We start from the raw sequence: 14,580 nt of genomic DNA on the forward strand, positions 1-14,580 counted from the left end.
CACACAAAACAAAAGTCAAATGTTGATGGGAATGTGCTTTGCAGGTATTTGCTTAATCATTACTGAAGAAATTTTGACCTGTTGTTGGCGCTAGAGGAAGAATTCTGTTTTTGAGATGAGAAATTCTACTCCAAACACTATTTCAAAGTCATCGTGATATGTCGTCCAGGAACCACGACTGTCTCAATGAGCGTTTGTTCCAGTACAGTTGGTAGGTGTTGAGATATTTGACCATGATGAAAACCTCAACCTGCTGGTGTTGTTGATGAAAAGTCAGCAGAGTCATTTTGGATTCCTCTGAACACCTTGGATATCTGCACCAATGTTTGTGGCAAACTAGTAGTTGTCCAGACATTTTTCAACCTTATGATGGGGCTAGAGGATAGTCCACTGGGATTCACCCTCTAGGGAGAATATTTCAGATGTTTCAGATATGTCAGTCTGGACCGGAGTGAAAGTGGAGGCCCAACATCCTGAGACTCGTGTCACCATCCCTACAGCCATGACAACAGCTAAAAATCAAACCACTTTGGCCCCTCCACTTAAGCATGATAAATGGTGAGAACACAAAAGTACTTTAAGTAAGGAATAGTAATGAGCTGTGCCATTTTGCCGAGCATAGCATTTTGGTGTTAATTACATTAGGTTGCAAAGTGCTGCTAAGGAACCTGAAAGGTCTGCAGGTGCTGCATCACGGACCAATCAATTGCCATTATCATACCGGAGACAAAGGTCTCAACCCGAGGGACGTGTTGGACACTGCTATTACTTCTCTGCATTTGAACACTGAACAAGATCAGCAGCGATATTTAATGGCTGCTGGGGGCGGTTTTAAAGTTCTAGACAGATGGCCATCCGTAAAAACAGTGACTCGTCATTTCAGAAAGCATCCAGCACAATGGCTGTGATGTGGGTGTGCGGTTTAAATATGAACCCGTTACAGGAGCTGGCTGATCCACTGCTGCACCTCCAGGAGAAAAATGTTTGGAAATGATCCGCCTGTGTCTGTTGTGTCAGTAAAAAAATGGGGTTTTCAGTTCCTGCCGTTTTGTTGTTGTATAACACTTAAGCGCACTTTGGAGTGCCCGATGAGCCTCAGTGGAAACTCACAGTGTCCTCAGCTGACATGATTATCAGGATTAGGACTGTCACACCCCCCCTTCTCCCTCTGACCCTCTCGTTTATCCCACGAGAGGGAGGGAGCGGGGCAGAGCAGAGGGGAGAGATTGGCAACAGGTTTCACTGCACTGGCCAACGCACTGTACCACAGACATCTACTCACATGGATACAGCTGTCAAGACTTGAGCTGTCAGACTTTCTTTTCATGCGGTTTAGTTTTTATTTGGTGGATTTTTTTGTATCTCCTAGAGAATTATAAACAATGATTAAGACAATCGTCCAACAAGTGAAGAAACACCCTGGGGTAGGTTGCATCGTATTCATGTATCTCCTAAGCTTTGTGATAGACTATTAATTGTATAGTGATTTACACAAAAGGCCTAATAAGCTAATTGTAATGTTAGTATATATGCTGTGCTACATGTTGGTTTTTCACTGTATATATTCAGGTCATCGGTTTAGAAATAACCAAGTAAAGAACACTTACTAACCTACTATAAAAAAAACTGTAGAGTGTGCACTCGACAAATGCAACATAAGTTTTGAAAATCCAAATTTGAATATGTGCATTAGCAAACTTTGTCCATGACTTCAGGTTTGAATATGGAAAAGTCAAGACATGTAAGAGAAAAATTAAGAAATAAATCAAAAACAGAACCTATGTCCAACAAAGAAAGTTACAATATTTGTCAAAAAACAAATATTGACACTAAAATAAATGTTACCACCTGAGCCTGCTCCAATCACGAGTAAGCTGAACTTTGAGCTGATATACTCTAAAAAAGTTATAATTTCTATTCTGATCACTGATTTGACCGCCACAAGTACTGTGACTGCACATGATTATTGGTCCATTTTTATTAGCTCGACTGCTTTCATAATAATGAAAGAAGAAAGATAGATAGACACAGAAGCTGTCTGTGCTTGTTGTTGTTTTTTCCCCCTGTTGCCTTGCCGAGGGTGACCCAATTCGAGGATTGACAGGGTTGGCTTGGCAGTGCACCAGAAAACTAATAAGGGCAGCAACAGCATCAAACTAAGTTTAAAACACTTTCCTTCATCAATCAGGCTCAATGGTGAAAGGTGAAACACTCACTTTTGTGCCAAAGATATGAACATATCAGCACTGGGGAATGGACAGCTCCTCGCACACAGGCCAGTGTGTGTGTGTGTGCGTGTGTGTGTGTGTGTGTGTGTGTGTGTGTGTGTGTGTTTGTGTGTGCGTGTGTGTGTGTGCGTGTCAGTGATCAAAGCTGACCTGCTTTTTTTGGTTGGTTGTATGTGTGTGTGTGTGTGTGTGTGTGTGTGTGTGTGTGTGTGTGTGTGTGTGTGTGTGTGTGTGTGTGTGTGTGTTGTTTGTGTTTGCTTCCATGATCGAAGCTGATCATCTGCAGTCAGCCCACAGTGTTTGCGCATTTGTGTATGTTTACGTGTACGTGTTTGTGTGCAAGAGAAAAAGGCTGCGAAAGAAGGTTGTTTTTTCGCCAGGTTTACTTGGTAGAAGTTGAGAAGTTTATAGTGAACCACCTTGGAGAAGAATTCAGCAAACGTAGAACCCCATGCTGTGCCGGCTCACTGTACGGTATAAACCCTGTTTCCTAGAAATTGCCACTGGAAATATATTTAGTAATAACATGATCAGGTTGTAATGATGTTTTCTACTAATGCCACCAGGATAATGCCTTCATTTATGTGATACTAAACATATCAGTCCAATATTCACAAACAACATCCAGCAAATATATACAATCTTGTAGTGTAATGTCCATCTGTAGTGACTGCGGCTTTATTGAAACTTTTTCATGGTTACGTTTAGAAACACTCACAGCAACTGGTCAAGGTTAGGGAAAGATCGTAGTCTGGTTTAGATTCACACAGAATCTGAACAAACACACACACACACACACGAAGTAGGGTAATAATCTGTAGATTACCATGAAATAATTGTTTGTGACAGGCCTATTCATAATCGCTAAAATACTAGGAGTACATTCATTTTCGCTATAAAAGCATTTTGACACCTGAGTAGTCTGAAGACGGAAGTTTCTGCTGCGAGTGGTTTGGAGTGCGTCTCCCAGGAAGGGATATTTTTCTTCCTCTCTCCAACGCAGCTCTAAGGTAGTGAGTTTTACCACCAGACATTCTGCTAATCAACGAGAAGGCAAGTGACAACGCAATCAGACAGAAGACAGATGTCTGGATACAGCTGAGCAGAGACATCCTTCAGTTCAACCTGATCAAACTGTCATCTCTCCGCAGCTCCACTAGATCCGTGTGGGCTGAGAACATCTGTTCACCACTGGTGTGACTCCCGTCTCCCTCTCTCCCCCCGTCTCCGACATGGAGTGTATCGCATTGTGGCGTAGAGAGAGAAAATGTATGGCAATGCAGTGTTGATGAAAAGATGCTGCACGGTGAGAGGATTGTCACACGTAGGCCTGGGGTTTTTAAGATGACATATCACATTATCTCCCTGTCCCCCTAATGTGCTTTTTCTATTTTAATTCCTGTCATCATCTGCGCTCAGAACATCAAATTAAAGTGTGACTGCATGTGTGTGTGTTTGAGTATGCAGCCTAGGTGTGTGAGCTCATTTGCGTGCATATTTGTTCAAGTATATGCATGTGTCTCGCTGTCGTGTGTGTGTGTGTGTGTGTGTGTGTGTGTGTGTGTGTGTGTGAGAGGTGCAGCCTCTCCGTCTGACAGGTATACTGTAGTGTTGAGGAGGAGAGGCTAGCACACACTGACATGCGGCAGCTCTCTCTTCCACCGCGTCCTTGCCTATTCAACCCAGCCTGACAGTGAGCTGCCTCACACATGGCCTGGGCCTCATGCATATGGACGAGGGCAGCGAGAGGGAAAACAAGAATAACAACTACCCGTGTTTGTGTGTGCATTTCACACAGCTTTATGTTCTCAGTACACATCACAGCCAAGCACTTAATACAACATGTTTGTTTACCTTCATGTGTCTCTTTGGTCTGAGATGAATGCATATCTCCTCTCCTCTCCTCAGTTAATCCCACAGTTTTTCTTCACAACTCTGGGCATCACAGGGGCCATCCTCTACCTGATCCGTCTGTCAAGAGGGCCTCATGTCACGTAAGTCTGTCTGTTGTTTAGTTTAATAGTATTTCAATGTTTGGAAACATGTGCATCTTCAGAATGTGAGCTGGAATTAAACATGGTCATTTGATATTAAAATTTAAAATATGGCCAATAGGGTTGAGTTGTGATAGTCTGGATCCGGGTCCATGTTGGCAACCCACTGTAATGTCACCCAGCTGTTTGTGAGCTGCCGTGTTGATGCCTTGAGTTTAGCATTTTGGCCAGGGCCATTTTGTTTTTTATTAATCCAGAAGTAACCATATTTGGAGGAGTGGGGCCTGAAACCTACACACAAAATTATTTCTTATAGAATCTGTTGTCTCTTCTCACTTGTTAACATTAAGTTACAGGATTCTTAATCACTTTCTCCAGAAGAAATGACACGTCACCAGTCGTAGATTATCATTGTATTGTTACCGTGTGCTTTGCAAAAATAATTAGTTAGAGACAGTGGTGCCTCTCCTGCACGACTCTAAGGTCACACCTTTTCAGTAAATGTGTCATACAGGTTTTTAACGGGGTGTGAACATTAAGTTCACTCAAGAACCTTTTAGGTACTGAGCAACTTCCAAATTACAGTAAATTGGGCTTTTTGTTTTTTAAATATATCCACTTGATTTAAAGAAACAATTTTGGTGAAAGCTTTGAAAACCAGGCAGAACATATTACAATTAAAAATAAACTCCTTGGTATTGTTCTGTGATATACAAACTACACACGGTAAAAACATCATTGGCAATTCTGTGCTTTACTGGCCAACACATTGAAAACATATATCAGTGTTACGTTAAAATCTGCGGATAGTTCCAGCCTGTTGGTTAAATGGTTGGGCTCCTGTGCAACTGTTGACAGTGAAACCGGGCAGATACAAGACTCAGGTGTGACAAAATGCTAATCCACTATCACACATCCATATATGAGCGCACTGCTTTTTTAATACTACGATCAAAACAAGGCTTTTTTGAAAGACGCGTGTTAAATTAAAGTACACAACACACGCAGACGGCTGTATTAACAGGTCACATTTCAGAATGACAATCTGCACGAACCGCCCCGAACTCACCGACTGTTTACATAAAGTAAATGTGCACAGCTCGTGTCCTATTTTGAGCTCACACAGAACCGCTTGTTCTGAGGGTCAGCCATAACGCCTGACCTCATCACCAGCTGGTGATGAGTGCTGTGGTCAGCCTCTCTCTCCGAGACTGTGTAATGTTTGTGATAATGGAGAGAGAGAGGGAGGGAAGGGAGGGGGAGCGTTCGCATTGCTCGATCTGCCATCAGTCTCTCGGTGTCTTTGTTTGTGCTTTGGCGGCGTGACATGCTACTGCAGGGGGGGGAGAGGAGGAGGGAAGGACAGTCGCAGTGGAGTGCTATGAAATCCAGACTTTGGTTAATGAACAGAGGAGTAATGCCAAGTCACTGGGCTGAGTTCACCTCATCTCATAATCACCTCTCTTTTTTTTCCATCATTTGTCTCCGTCCGGCATCTACATATTAATCTCCTTTTGTCTTTCTGCTTCTTTTTCCTTCTATTGGTTTACACGTTGCCCTGTTCCTCTTCATATCTTTTGCTCTTTGCCTCTCCCATGTATCGCCTGTCTTTTCTCTTCCTTCTTCCTCTCCCTTTTTTTTCCTCCATGCCCTGAATCTTTCCACTGTTTTCAGCTTCTGGAACAAGACGGACAACCCAGAGCCCTGGAACAAGCTGGACCCGACCTACCAGTACAAGGTGACTCTTCCCATCACACGCTGTCTGGCCGACCTCCGTGCACACAACCAATCAAGTTAGCCAGACAATTTATCAAGACAAGAATGGCATCATTTCAATTTCATCGCCTTAAAACCTAATGTCAGATCAACATTGTTGATTCCTGGATTTCTCCAGATCTCATTATTTAGATAAAGGAAAACAACAAAAGGAAAACATGTCTTACAGAACTAAATTAAGGCGGATGGAACCAGGAGCTTTTAGTGGCTGGTGGTAATTTCCCCTTACCTCTTGAACAAGGCCAGTGCCCCAGACAAACATATTAACAACCCTTACAACTCCAAAATAGAGCAGAAAAACAACCAGCTGACAAAAGACGCGATCTGGATGATGAGCTTCTCAGAGAAAAGAGCGTTTTCTGAGGTTTTCAAGGCTCCGTTGCTTGCCAGTGGAATGAAAGAATCTGCAGACAAAAGGTCAGGACATGTCATGTTTAATTCTCCACAGAAAGGCAAAGGTCTCACATCGAAATTCCACTGAAGTCCAAACATCGATTGTAATGAGAACGGCGAAGTGGGAGAGAAGGAGCGAAGGGAAGGGGATTTGCTAGAGTTTTAATGGCAGACCAATCAAGAAAAATACATGGGGAGAAAATAGTAAAAAGAAAAATGTGCATCTTTCACGGTTGGAGGGCTGTAATGTATGCAGACATGCATGCAGTCACACAATCTATATCATCCATGACATGTGCATTACCGTTTTCCTAAAAGTTGCATCCAAACAAACCTCTGCATGTTTGCATTATAAAAGAGGAGGAAAGATCCCAACCTCAGTTTTTTTTTTTTCTCAGCGTGTTCTTGTAAAGACAGCGCTGATTCATTTAATTTAAGCTAAACAGATTTAAATGTATTCCTCCTGCCTTCCGCAGTTTGTGGCCATCAAGACGGACTACAAGGGCCTGAAGAAAGAAGGCCCTGACTTCTAAAGGTCCTCCAGGCAGCTCCAGGGGCACCACGTTTGGCAGGACCTCCTGCTGTCGCCTCACGAATGTGAAACGTCTTCCTCGATATTTCCTCAGTCTCACCTCATGCCCTGCTACAGCAGCTCTGAATTCACACAGTAACCTTGAGAATAAAAATCATTAAAGATGAAATAAAGACAGACGGCTGTTTCTTAAGTGTATGATCATATATATGTGTTTGTATGCTTACTTGTTTTAATGTTTGGAAAATATGAAAAGAGAATATCTGCACATGCACGGAGAAGCTCCCGTTAAAGGATTTTTGCAGAAGTGACGTTTTGAACACAAGGCTCTTCCTCAGGCTTCATAGTAAGATATTAATCATCAAAAAAAAAATTCTTTGGGCTGCAGGAATGATGATGATCATCTGCTAATATTTAGCCCCTCAGCTAGACAGTCAAAGGTCAGGCACTGAAAAAAACTCACAGTACACTCTACTGTACCTGCTCGCCACCAAGTGGCAGACAGACAACATTAACGACTAGCTGGTGAAACATTAGGGATAATTGAACTGGTTGGTTGAGCGGATGTGTGTACTCACATAACATCAAAAATGGACTACAACAACAAAAAATGGAAAACAAGACAAAGACAGAACTGCAAACAACTAAATGGAAAACTGAACCTCGAGTTCAGAACCATTTTGTTTTTTGAAACCAGCCACCCTCACCTGCAACCTGCACCAATTGTACCGTAGAGCTATCAATCACACGGTATCCATGCCCCAATGCATACGGTGCTTTATCATTCATTTTACTCAAAATAAACATCATGCTGTACTGAAAAGATTTAAAACTATAGATTGAGACACATAAACTATGACCAGAACTGCACAACAACATTCAACACACTGCATGGCTTGCAAGTAGCGATAAAGCTCCAAAAATCTTGTAGTTTCTAAAAATTTTCAAGGGTTGTTAAGTTCATGTATAACATAAAACAGCAGAGGACACTTTTTCAAGGGACTCTTGATTAAAGACAACCTCTCCACTCCATGTTTCTAAATTAATGAGAGTGTGTGACGATTGCTATGCACACCACTGTGGATAACTGTGTTAATGAAGCTCCACAAAACCAAATCAAAGGTTATTTACTGAGCTCATCACGTCACAAATCCACCACTGCTGTGACAAGTAAGTCACACGTGCACCCATGCTGAGATATGAAGTGGCAGATGAAGAGGACCAAAATAGAAATTAACCATGAGCGCTGAATTTTTCGTGCGGGTCACAGAGCTCTTCTCAACCAGTTTTCAGTCCCAGAAAGATGCAGTCCAAGGAGATGACTCAATCGACTGTTTGATCACCGCTTGTCTGGAAAGACCAAAACAATTTCACTTTGGAGAGGGAAAATGACAGACACAAGAGTCGGTACTTTCTCCAAATGTGCCTCCTTCTAGCACCATTTTGCCATGTTGGGGCGTTTCATTGAATGATGAATGTGTGTGTCTGTGTACACCTGTGTGTGTGTGTGTGTGTGTGTGTGTATGTGTGTGTGTGTGTGTGTGTGTGTGTGTGTATATATATATATATATATATTATGCTTTTATTCAACATCACTTTACACCTGACAACAACAGAATATCCTGCACTAATGGCAAACAAACCGTCTGAATGTCGGACCCCTGAGTTTTCCTAATAGACAATCTATGTTCCATACCCCGTATGGGTCCATTTGTGTGCGTGCGTGTGCGTGTGTCTGTGGGTGTGTCAGATGCACACACGTTACCTGCTGACAGGTAATCAGCCCGGCCAAAGCATCACACTGGGGCATAGTCGCAAAGACACACACACACACACACACACACACACACACACACACACACACACACACACACACACACACACACACACACACACACACACACACACACACACACACACACACACACACACACACACACACACACACAGTTATTATAGAACCGGAACAGCTTTGTTCTGGACTGTCTCAGTGCGTTACTGTACCAGTGCAAAACTTTAAAGCCGCGAGTGACGAGCACCAGCACAACGGGCTGTCACTCTTTCCAAAAATCAAGTTCGAATTAATATGACATGACAAGCAATTCGTTCAAATATACACCCCCACACACGGACAGACTTCCCTTGTTCATTACTTTGACATCTATGGTATAGATCCCAAAATACTTCCACACTCTGCTGCTCAGATGCCTCGGTGTCCCCATTGTCCGCTCAGGACGGCTTTGCTTGCTAGTGTCCTGCATTTTCGTAGAAAAAAACCCAAACATAACATTTATGTGTTATGTTTTGGAAGAAATGTAGTAGCTAAAGTTGATAGTGAGCGCCCTCTGCTAGATCACGAGGAAAAACTCTTTCCGACGGTCTGATGCGCTTTTAGACGGTGTATTTTGAATTCAAACAGGTCATTGCGGTTTAAATACTAACTCCTCATTCAGTTTGTTTTGTTGTTTTCTCCCCACTTATTTTCCGACACTTCAAACCCCAACACACCATGGCTTTTCTCAGATGTCTGTTCCAAGCTTTCTTTTTCTAATAACACGTTGTCCTTTCCTGCTTTAATTCCCTTTTCCAACTCGCGCTACCAATAAAAACAGGCCTAAGGAGCTAAATTACTACGTTCATGTGGCTTCATCAGTTAGCGCCTGCGTCAACAAAAACCAACTCAGTCCTCCTCCAAAACGGCAAACATTAAGAGAGACAGCATGCAGTCTCAATCAGGCCTCAACAAAGCACAGCAGTGTGTGATTAGGATCTCAGTTTTACAAACACAGGTTGTGTTTGTCAGTTTTCTACCTCGGAAGTTGAAGTGAGTGCACTTTGTCTGCACACAGACACTTCAGCACTTGTCAGTTAAGAGGCAGGAGGAGGCAGGGAGATGGAGAGAGACCATCTCCTCCTCAATCACATCCCCTCCGACGAGCAAGAGTAGATATTTATAGATGAGGATTAATTTTAATGTGGGAGATAAGAAGTGAGTCGTGGGTGGAGGAAGGGACGAATAAATAAGTAAATAGGACATGCTGCAAAACAGGAGGCAACGAGCGGCGGCGGGGTAAAGGGGGCTGTTGTTGCGAAGGCCCTGGGCAGATCCACTGATCCAGTGGAGATAGTGGGGCCTTTCATCCTCTAATGTTCTCTCCCTCAGCTTGAAAACCAAAATCCAAAGGGCAAACCAGTGCTCGTCCACATTTCCAAAACGGAGCGACCTCTCACAACGGAGAGGTTGTTCGGTTAGGTGGTGCAGAACACCGCCAAGTAAAGATGCTACAGTACTTTTGAAGACAAAAATATATCTGGGTTTAGCATGTTTTAGATTGAAAAAAAAAAATGAAAAAAGCTTTGAGTTCATTTGATAAGAATGGCGGGGAGGGTCATACCGATGTGATGGCCCACTGGCATTGGTTCCTGAATGCCCAATGTCAATGAAATGTACTTTATACTATATATACTGTATATGCTGTGGTGACCAACATCGATTGAGTTCACAAGTGAAATAGCACATCCCAATAAAAATATGACAATGAAAGAGCTAACATTCAGCCTATATATATATATATATATATATATATATATATGAATCTCTTAATATGCCGGTGGCGTGTTTATGATATGCAGCATGAGAATAGCTCACACCGTGTTAAGAACAGGACAAAGAATTGTGCTGCATTAGCAGTCTTGTTCCTAGAATCCCTCCTCGCTCCTGAAGCGAGGAGTGTTTCCATTCAGTTGGACCAGGAAAAAACCCCCGAAAGAAATAGGTTTCAATTATTGGCTGCCTGCTGCAGGTCTGCTGCAGGAGTGAAAACATTTTTTGTTTACTGAAGGCACGGGTAAAAGAAGAAAACTGTATAAAATAGGTATAACTGACTCTTTCAGACAAAAGCACAATCTTACAGACGACACACACACACACACACACACACACACACACACACACACACACACACACACACACACACACACACACACACACACACACACACACACACAGCTGTCTGGATTGCAGATCTGGGACACTGTTGGACAATTATTAGGGGATGGAAAGATTTCCTTGTCCTCCTGAGTATCATTTATGTCATTAATCCAGCCCATAGCCTAGAGACAAACAATAAAAAATCTGTATTGTTTTAGAAGCTAAAAGATTGTTTTTCCTATTTGAAGAAAATGCAATATATATCATTGAAGTAAAATATTAAAGTGACCCAACCCAAAACATTCCATTGTTGCAACCACGTTTAATTAGAGAAATATAACAAAACAGGCCTTTTCTTTCAAAGCAGACATTTTGATCTGTCATTGTAGTCAAACACAGGAGTTTATAACCTTTAAGAAATGGCTCTACTCTATTCAAGGGTCCCACAAAGCCATGACATTGTGACAGTGAGCCAGCATGAACATAAACCATTGATTCAACCATTATATTTATTTCATTATTTACACCTTTGCTTTTCTGTGACATTTCAAAATGTCCAATTAGATTCTCGTTACATTCATAACCAGGAAAGGGGCCACATCAAAAGCCCCTCCAGGACTGTTCCGTTATTTTTGGCGGCGGGAGAAACAGACTTCCCGTTTTTAAAATACACCCCTCCCTGCTCAAAACTTTTTCCTGCAACAACCTAATAGAGACTTCTGGGTCTGACTTCAACTTTGACTCCCTTCAGGTCTAAATTCAAAGTTTACTGAATGTTTACAACAGCGCTCTCTCATTTAGATGATGTCTCATATGACTGTGAGGAACACTCATGCTTCATTATGGGATACAATGTAGTGTATTAGCATGGCTTGGATTTCTGAATATGACCTGGTACATCATTTCATGAATGTTTTTATTATAGCATAACTTCAACTAGGAATACCACACACACACACACACACACACACACACACACACACACACACACACACACACACACACACACACACACACACACACACACACACACACACACACACACACACACACACACACACACACACACACACACACACAATGTACACAAGCAGCAGATAAGCAGATTGAAGAAGATACATTTCTAATTAATTGCTGGCATTGTCATTTATCCCTCTCTTCATTAAACAGACATGATTTATTGTCAGATCAGCTACCAAGGGAACTGAATTTTATCATATTTTTCATTTGTGTGTGTGTGTGTGTTCCCGTAACAACACAGGGAGGATCAGAGGGGAGTTTTAAGGCTTTGATATACGACCAGAATTATGAGGAAATGTACCAGATGGGTAATACTGTGTGCAATTATTGCAATTATAACTGAAGAGTACTTTTTCATTGCACTTTTTCTTGCTTATGGACCTATTCATTTTACAGAGTGATTTTACAATCCGCTCTGCTGCTAAAAGATATCGCTCATCTGTGCTGCTTGTAAGGAATGGGGGGGGGACTGTTAACATTGCCACAGGGTAAAGAGGAGAAAGCACTATTATATAAAATGACTGACAAAAAAACTGGCAAGGGAGCAACCTAAGTATAGCGAACACATTTGTTTCTTAAACAGTGTCCATTAATGAGTGGCCTTTAGGGTGCGTATCCACAGACACCATATAATGCTGAACCACCTGACCAGACTAAATTTGTGGTTTCAGTCATTGACAACATTGTTCCCTGACTCCTGCCTTGATACCAATTTGGCGATTTTGACAATTCAGGGCTGCCCTCTCCAGTGACCTCTCAAAATCATTTGATACTATAATAAAATGCTACTCCACAAACTATAGTCTAGGTCAAGATGAGTCCAGACTTAAGGGGTTTAACTCATACCTCACAGAGAGGACTACGACTGTTGCTGTTGGTATGGGCTATTTGACCATTAAAAATTGGGTCTATCCTTGGTTCGTTGCTGTTTACATTATACATAAAGAACATAATTGTTCCTCATCAATACGTCAAGGACCATTTTTTGCAGAAGATACTACAAGCTCCTACCAGCCTAGGCAGTGACTCGTCTTCAGTCTGCCTTTTTATGATTTCCAAGGATCAGCCCTAAATCCCAGACTTGTTTTAAATGCAGACAAGAATAAAATGCCTGTGACAATCCTGCCCCTACAACTTTAAACCAGAACCCATATTAATATTTGTCTTGACAGTAGACTATCATTTATATTCAAGAACTGACTGAAATTTAAAAATCAAACTAAGCTCCTTTCATAGAATTAAATAATTCTAGCCCTTACCCTCTGGAACTCCATCCCCTCAGAGATCCGAAACGCCCCCTCTCTGGACATCTTCAAAAAACTCCTAAAAACCCACCTGTTCACCAGGGCCTACAATCCCCCATGACTTTTGTTTGTGTGTGTATGTTTGTGTGAATTGTAAAGCCTCCTTGTGTCCCTTGAAGGGCGCTGTATAAAATGAAGTTATCATTATTATTATAATGTCTGTGTTCTTCCAAGCATAAAACTATTGTACAGTCTCTATTGTTGTGCTGCCCCTACCAACACTCCTGCATTAAAGCTTAATGCATACACAGGGTTTATCACAAATTTCAAATATCATACTCATCATTGTGCCCTGTATCACATGGAACCCCTGCCATGTGATACATCATACGACCATTATACGAACAAGAAGAAACAGCTACACTTAATCTTAGATAACCATCAAGCTCGCACTAACATAGACCGAACTAGTTTCAGATACTATGCAGTATTTAAACGGAATGATCTGCAAAATCCCCTCAAACTAGAGTCTTACATTTCCCTCAGAGATTGTAAAGCTTTATTATCTGATGTGTTTTGTTTTTTTATTCCTGCAACACTTTTTCTTAATTAATTTTGTCTCAGTTGTGCTGTCTTTGTTTTGTTGATTGTGTTCTTGTGATTGTCTCTTGTTCTTGGTCCCGCTTAAAAAGGAGCTCAATCTTCTCCAGGAGACTTCCTGATCAAATAAACTGCAGACAACAACTTCAAGTTCAATCGGTCCTAGGATTTTTTACACCATTTTGCATCATCTGCAAGCCAGTAAACTAACTATGAGTATATGAATAATTTGCTATACTCCGTTTGTTATACTTAAAATGTCCAGGCCCCCTTGTAAATAATATACAATATCTGCAGAGATAAGTTGATTGATTAGTGGATTGACAGAAAATGAAGCTACATCTATAACTACTGTGATACTTGATTGCATTTTATTTAAAAAGAGCAAAAACCCAGAAAAGAATCTCTCTCTGTTGCTATTATTGTTCACCATTAACAACTTCATTACATCTGTAAGTGTCCATGTATTATTAGATTATTATCATTATAATAACCTGTATGACAAACCTTAAAACAACGGTTACACAACTGTTCCTGGTCTTGCTCTCTTCTATCTCATCTCTCTCCCTCTTTCCACCCACCTCTCCTCTCTCTCCCATTCCTCTCTGATCGCCCACACCGAGTCCATTTCTGCTAGAGGTTTCTTCCTGCTAAAAGGGAGGTTTTTTTCTCTCCACTGTCACCAAGTGGTTGCTCATTGTGGGAACTGTTAAGTTTCTTTTCTAATATTGTAAGGTTTTGTCCTTTGTCAAGTGCCTAGAGATAATGTTTGTTGTAATTTGGCGCTATACAAATCAAATTGACTTTGGTGCAGAACCAGGAATTTTTTTCTATCACTTTCCTTAATGCACCAAGATTGCTT

The 14,580-nt window shown here is 41.6% G+C and overlaps 1 protein-coding gene and 1 long non-coding RNA gene across 3 annotated transcripts in view; one reads left to right on the top strand and one right to left on the bottom strand.

Moving 5' to 3' along the window:
- The window catches only part of LOC118308999, a 52,059-nt gene that overhangs the window by 36,026 nt on the left and 1,453 nt on the right, over positions 1–14,580 (bottom strand). The window lies entirely within an intron of this gene.
- Positions 1,207–7,100, top strand: LOC118308998 (cytochrome c oxidase subunit NDUFA4). The gene is made up of 4 exons (XM_035630552.2): positions 1,207–1,424; positions 4,137–4,222; positions 5,897–5,960; positions 6,868–7,100. Exons 1-4 carry the CDS (start codon positions 1,383–1,385, stop codon positions 6,922–6,924), a joined length of 249 nt encoding a protein of 82 aa, XP_035486445.1. The 5' UTR covers positions 1,207–1,382; the 3' UTR covers positions 6,925–7,100.

This window comes from Scophthalmus maximus, chromosome 6 (assembly GCF_022379125.1).
Source record: "Scophthalmus maximus strain ysfricsl-2021 chromosome 6, ASM2237912v1, whole genome shotgun sequence".
Lineage (NCBI taxonomy): Eukaryota > Metazoa > Chordata > Actinopteri > Pleuronectiformes > Scophthalmidae > Scophthalmus > Scophthalmus maximus.

Coding starts and splice junctions, on each gene's coding strand:
- LOC118308998 (XM_035630552.2), top strand. CDS start 1,383: ATGATTAAGACAATCGTCCAACAAGTGAAGAAACACCCTGGG. Junction 1,425..4,136: donor AAGTGAAGAAACACCCTGGG/GTAGGTTGCATC, acceptor TCCTCTCCTCAG/TTAATCCCACAGTTTTTCTT. Junction 5,961..6,867: donor ACCCGACCTACCAGTACAAG/GTGACTCTTCCC, acceptor TGCCTTCCGCAG/TTTGTGGCCATCAAGACGGA.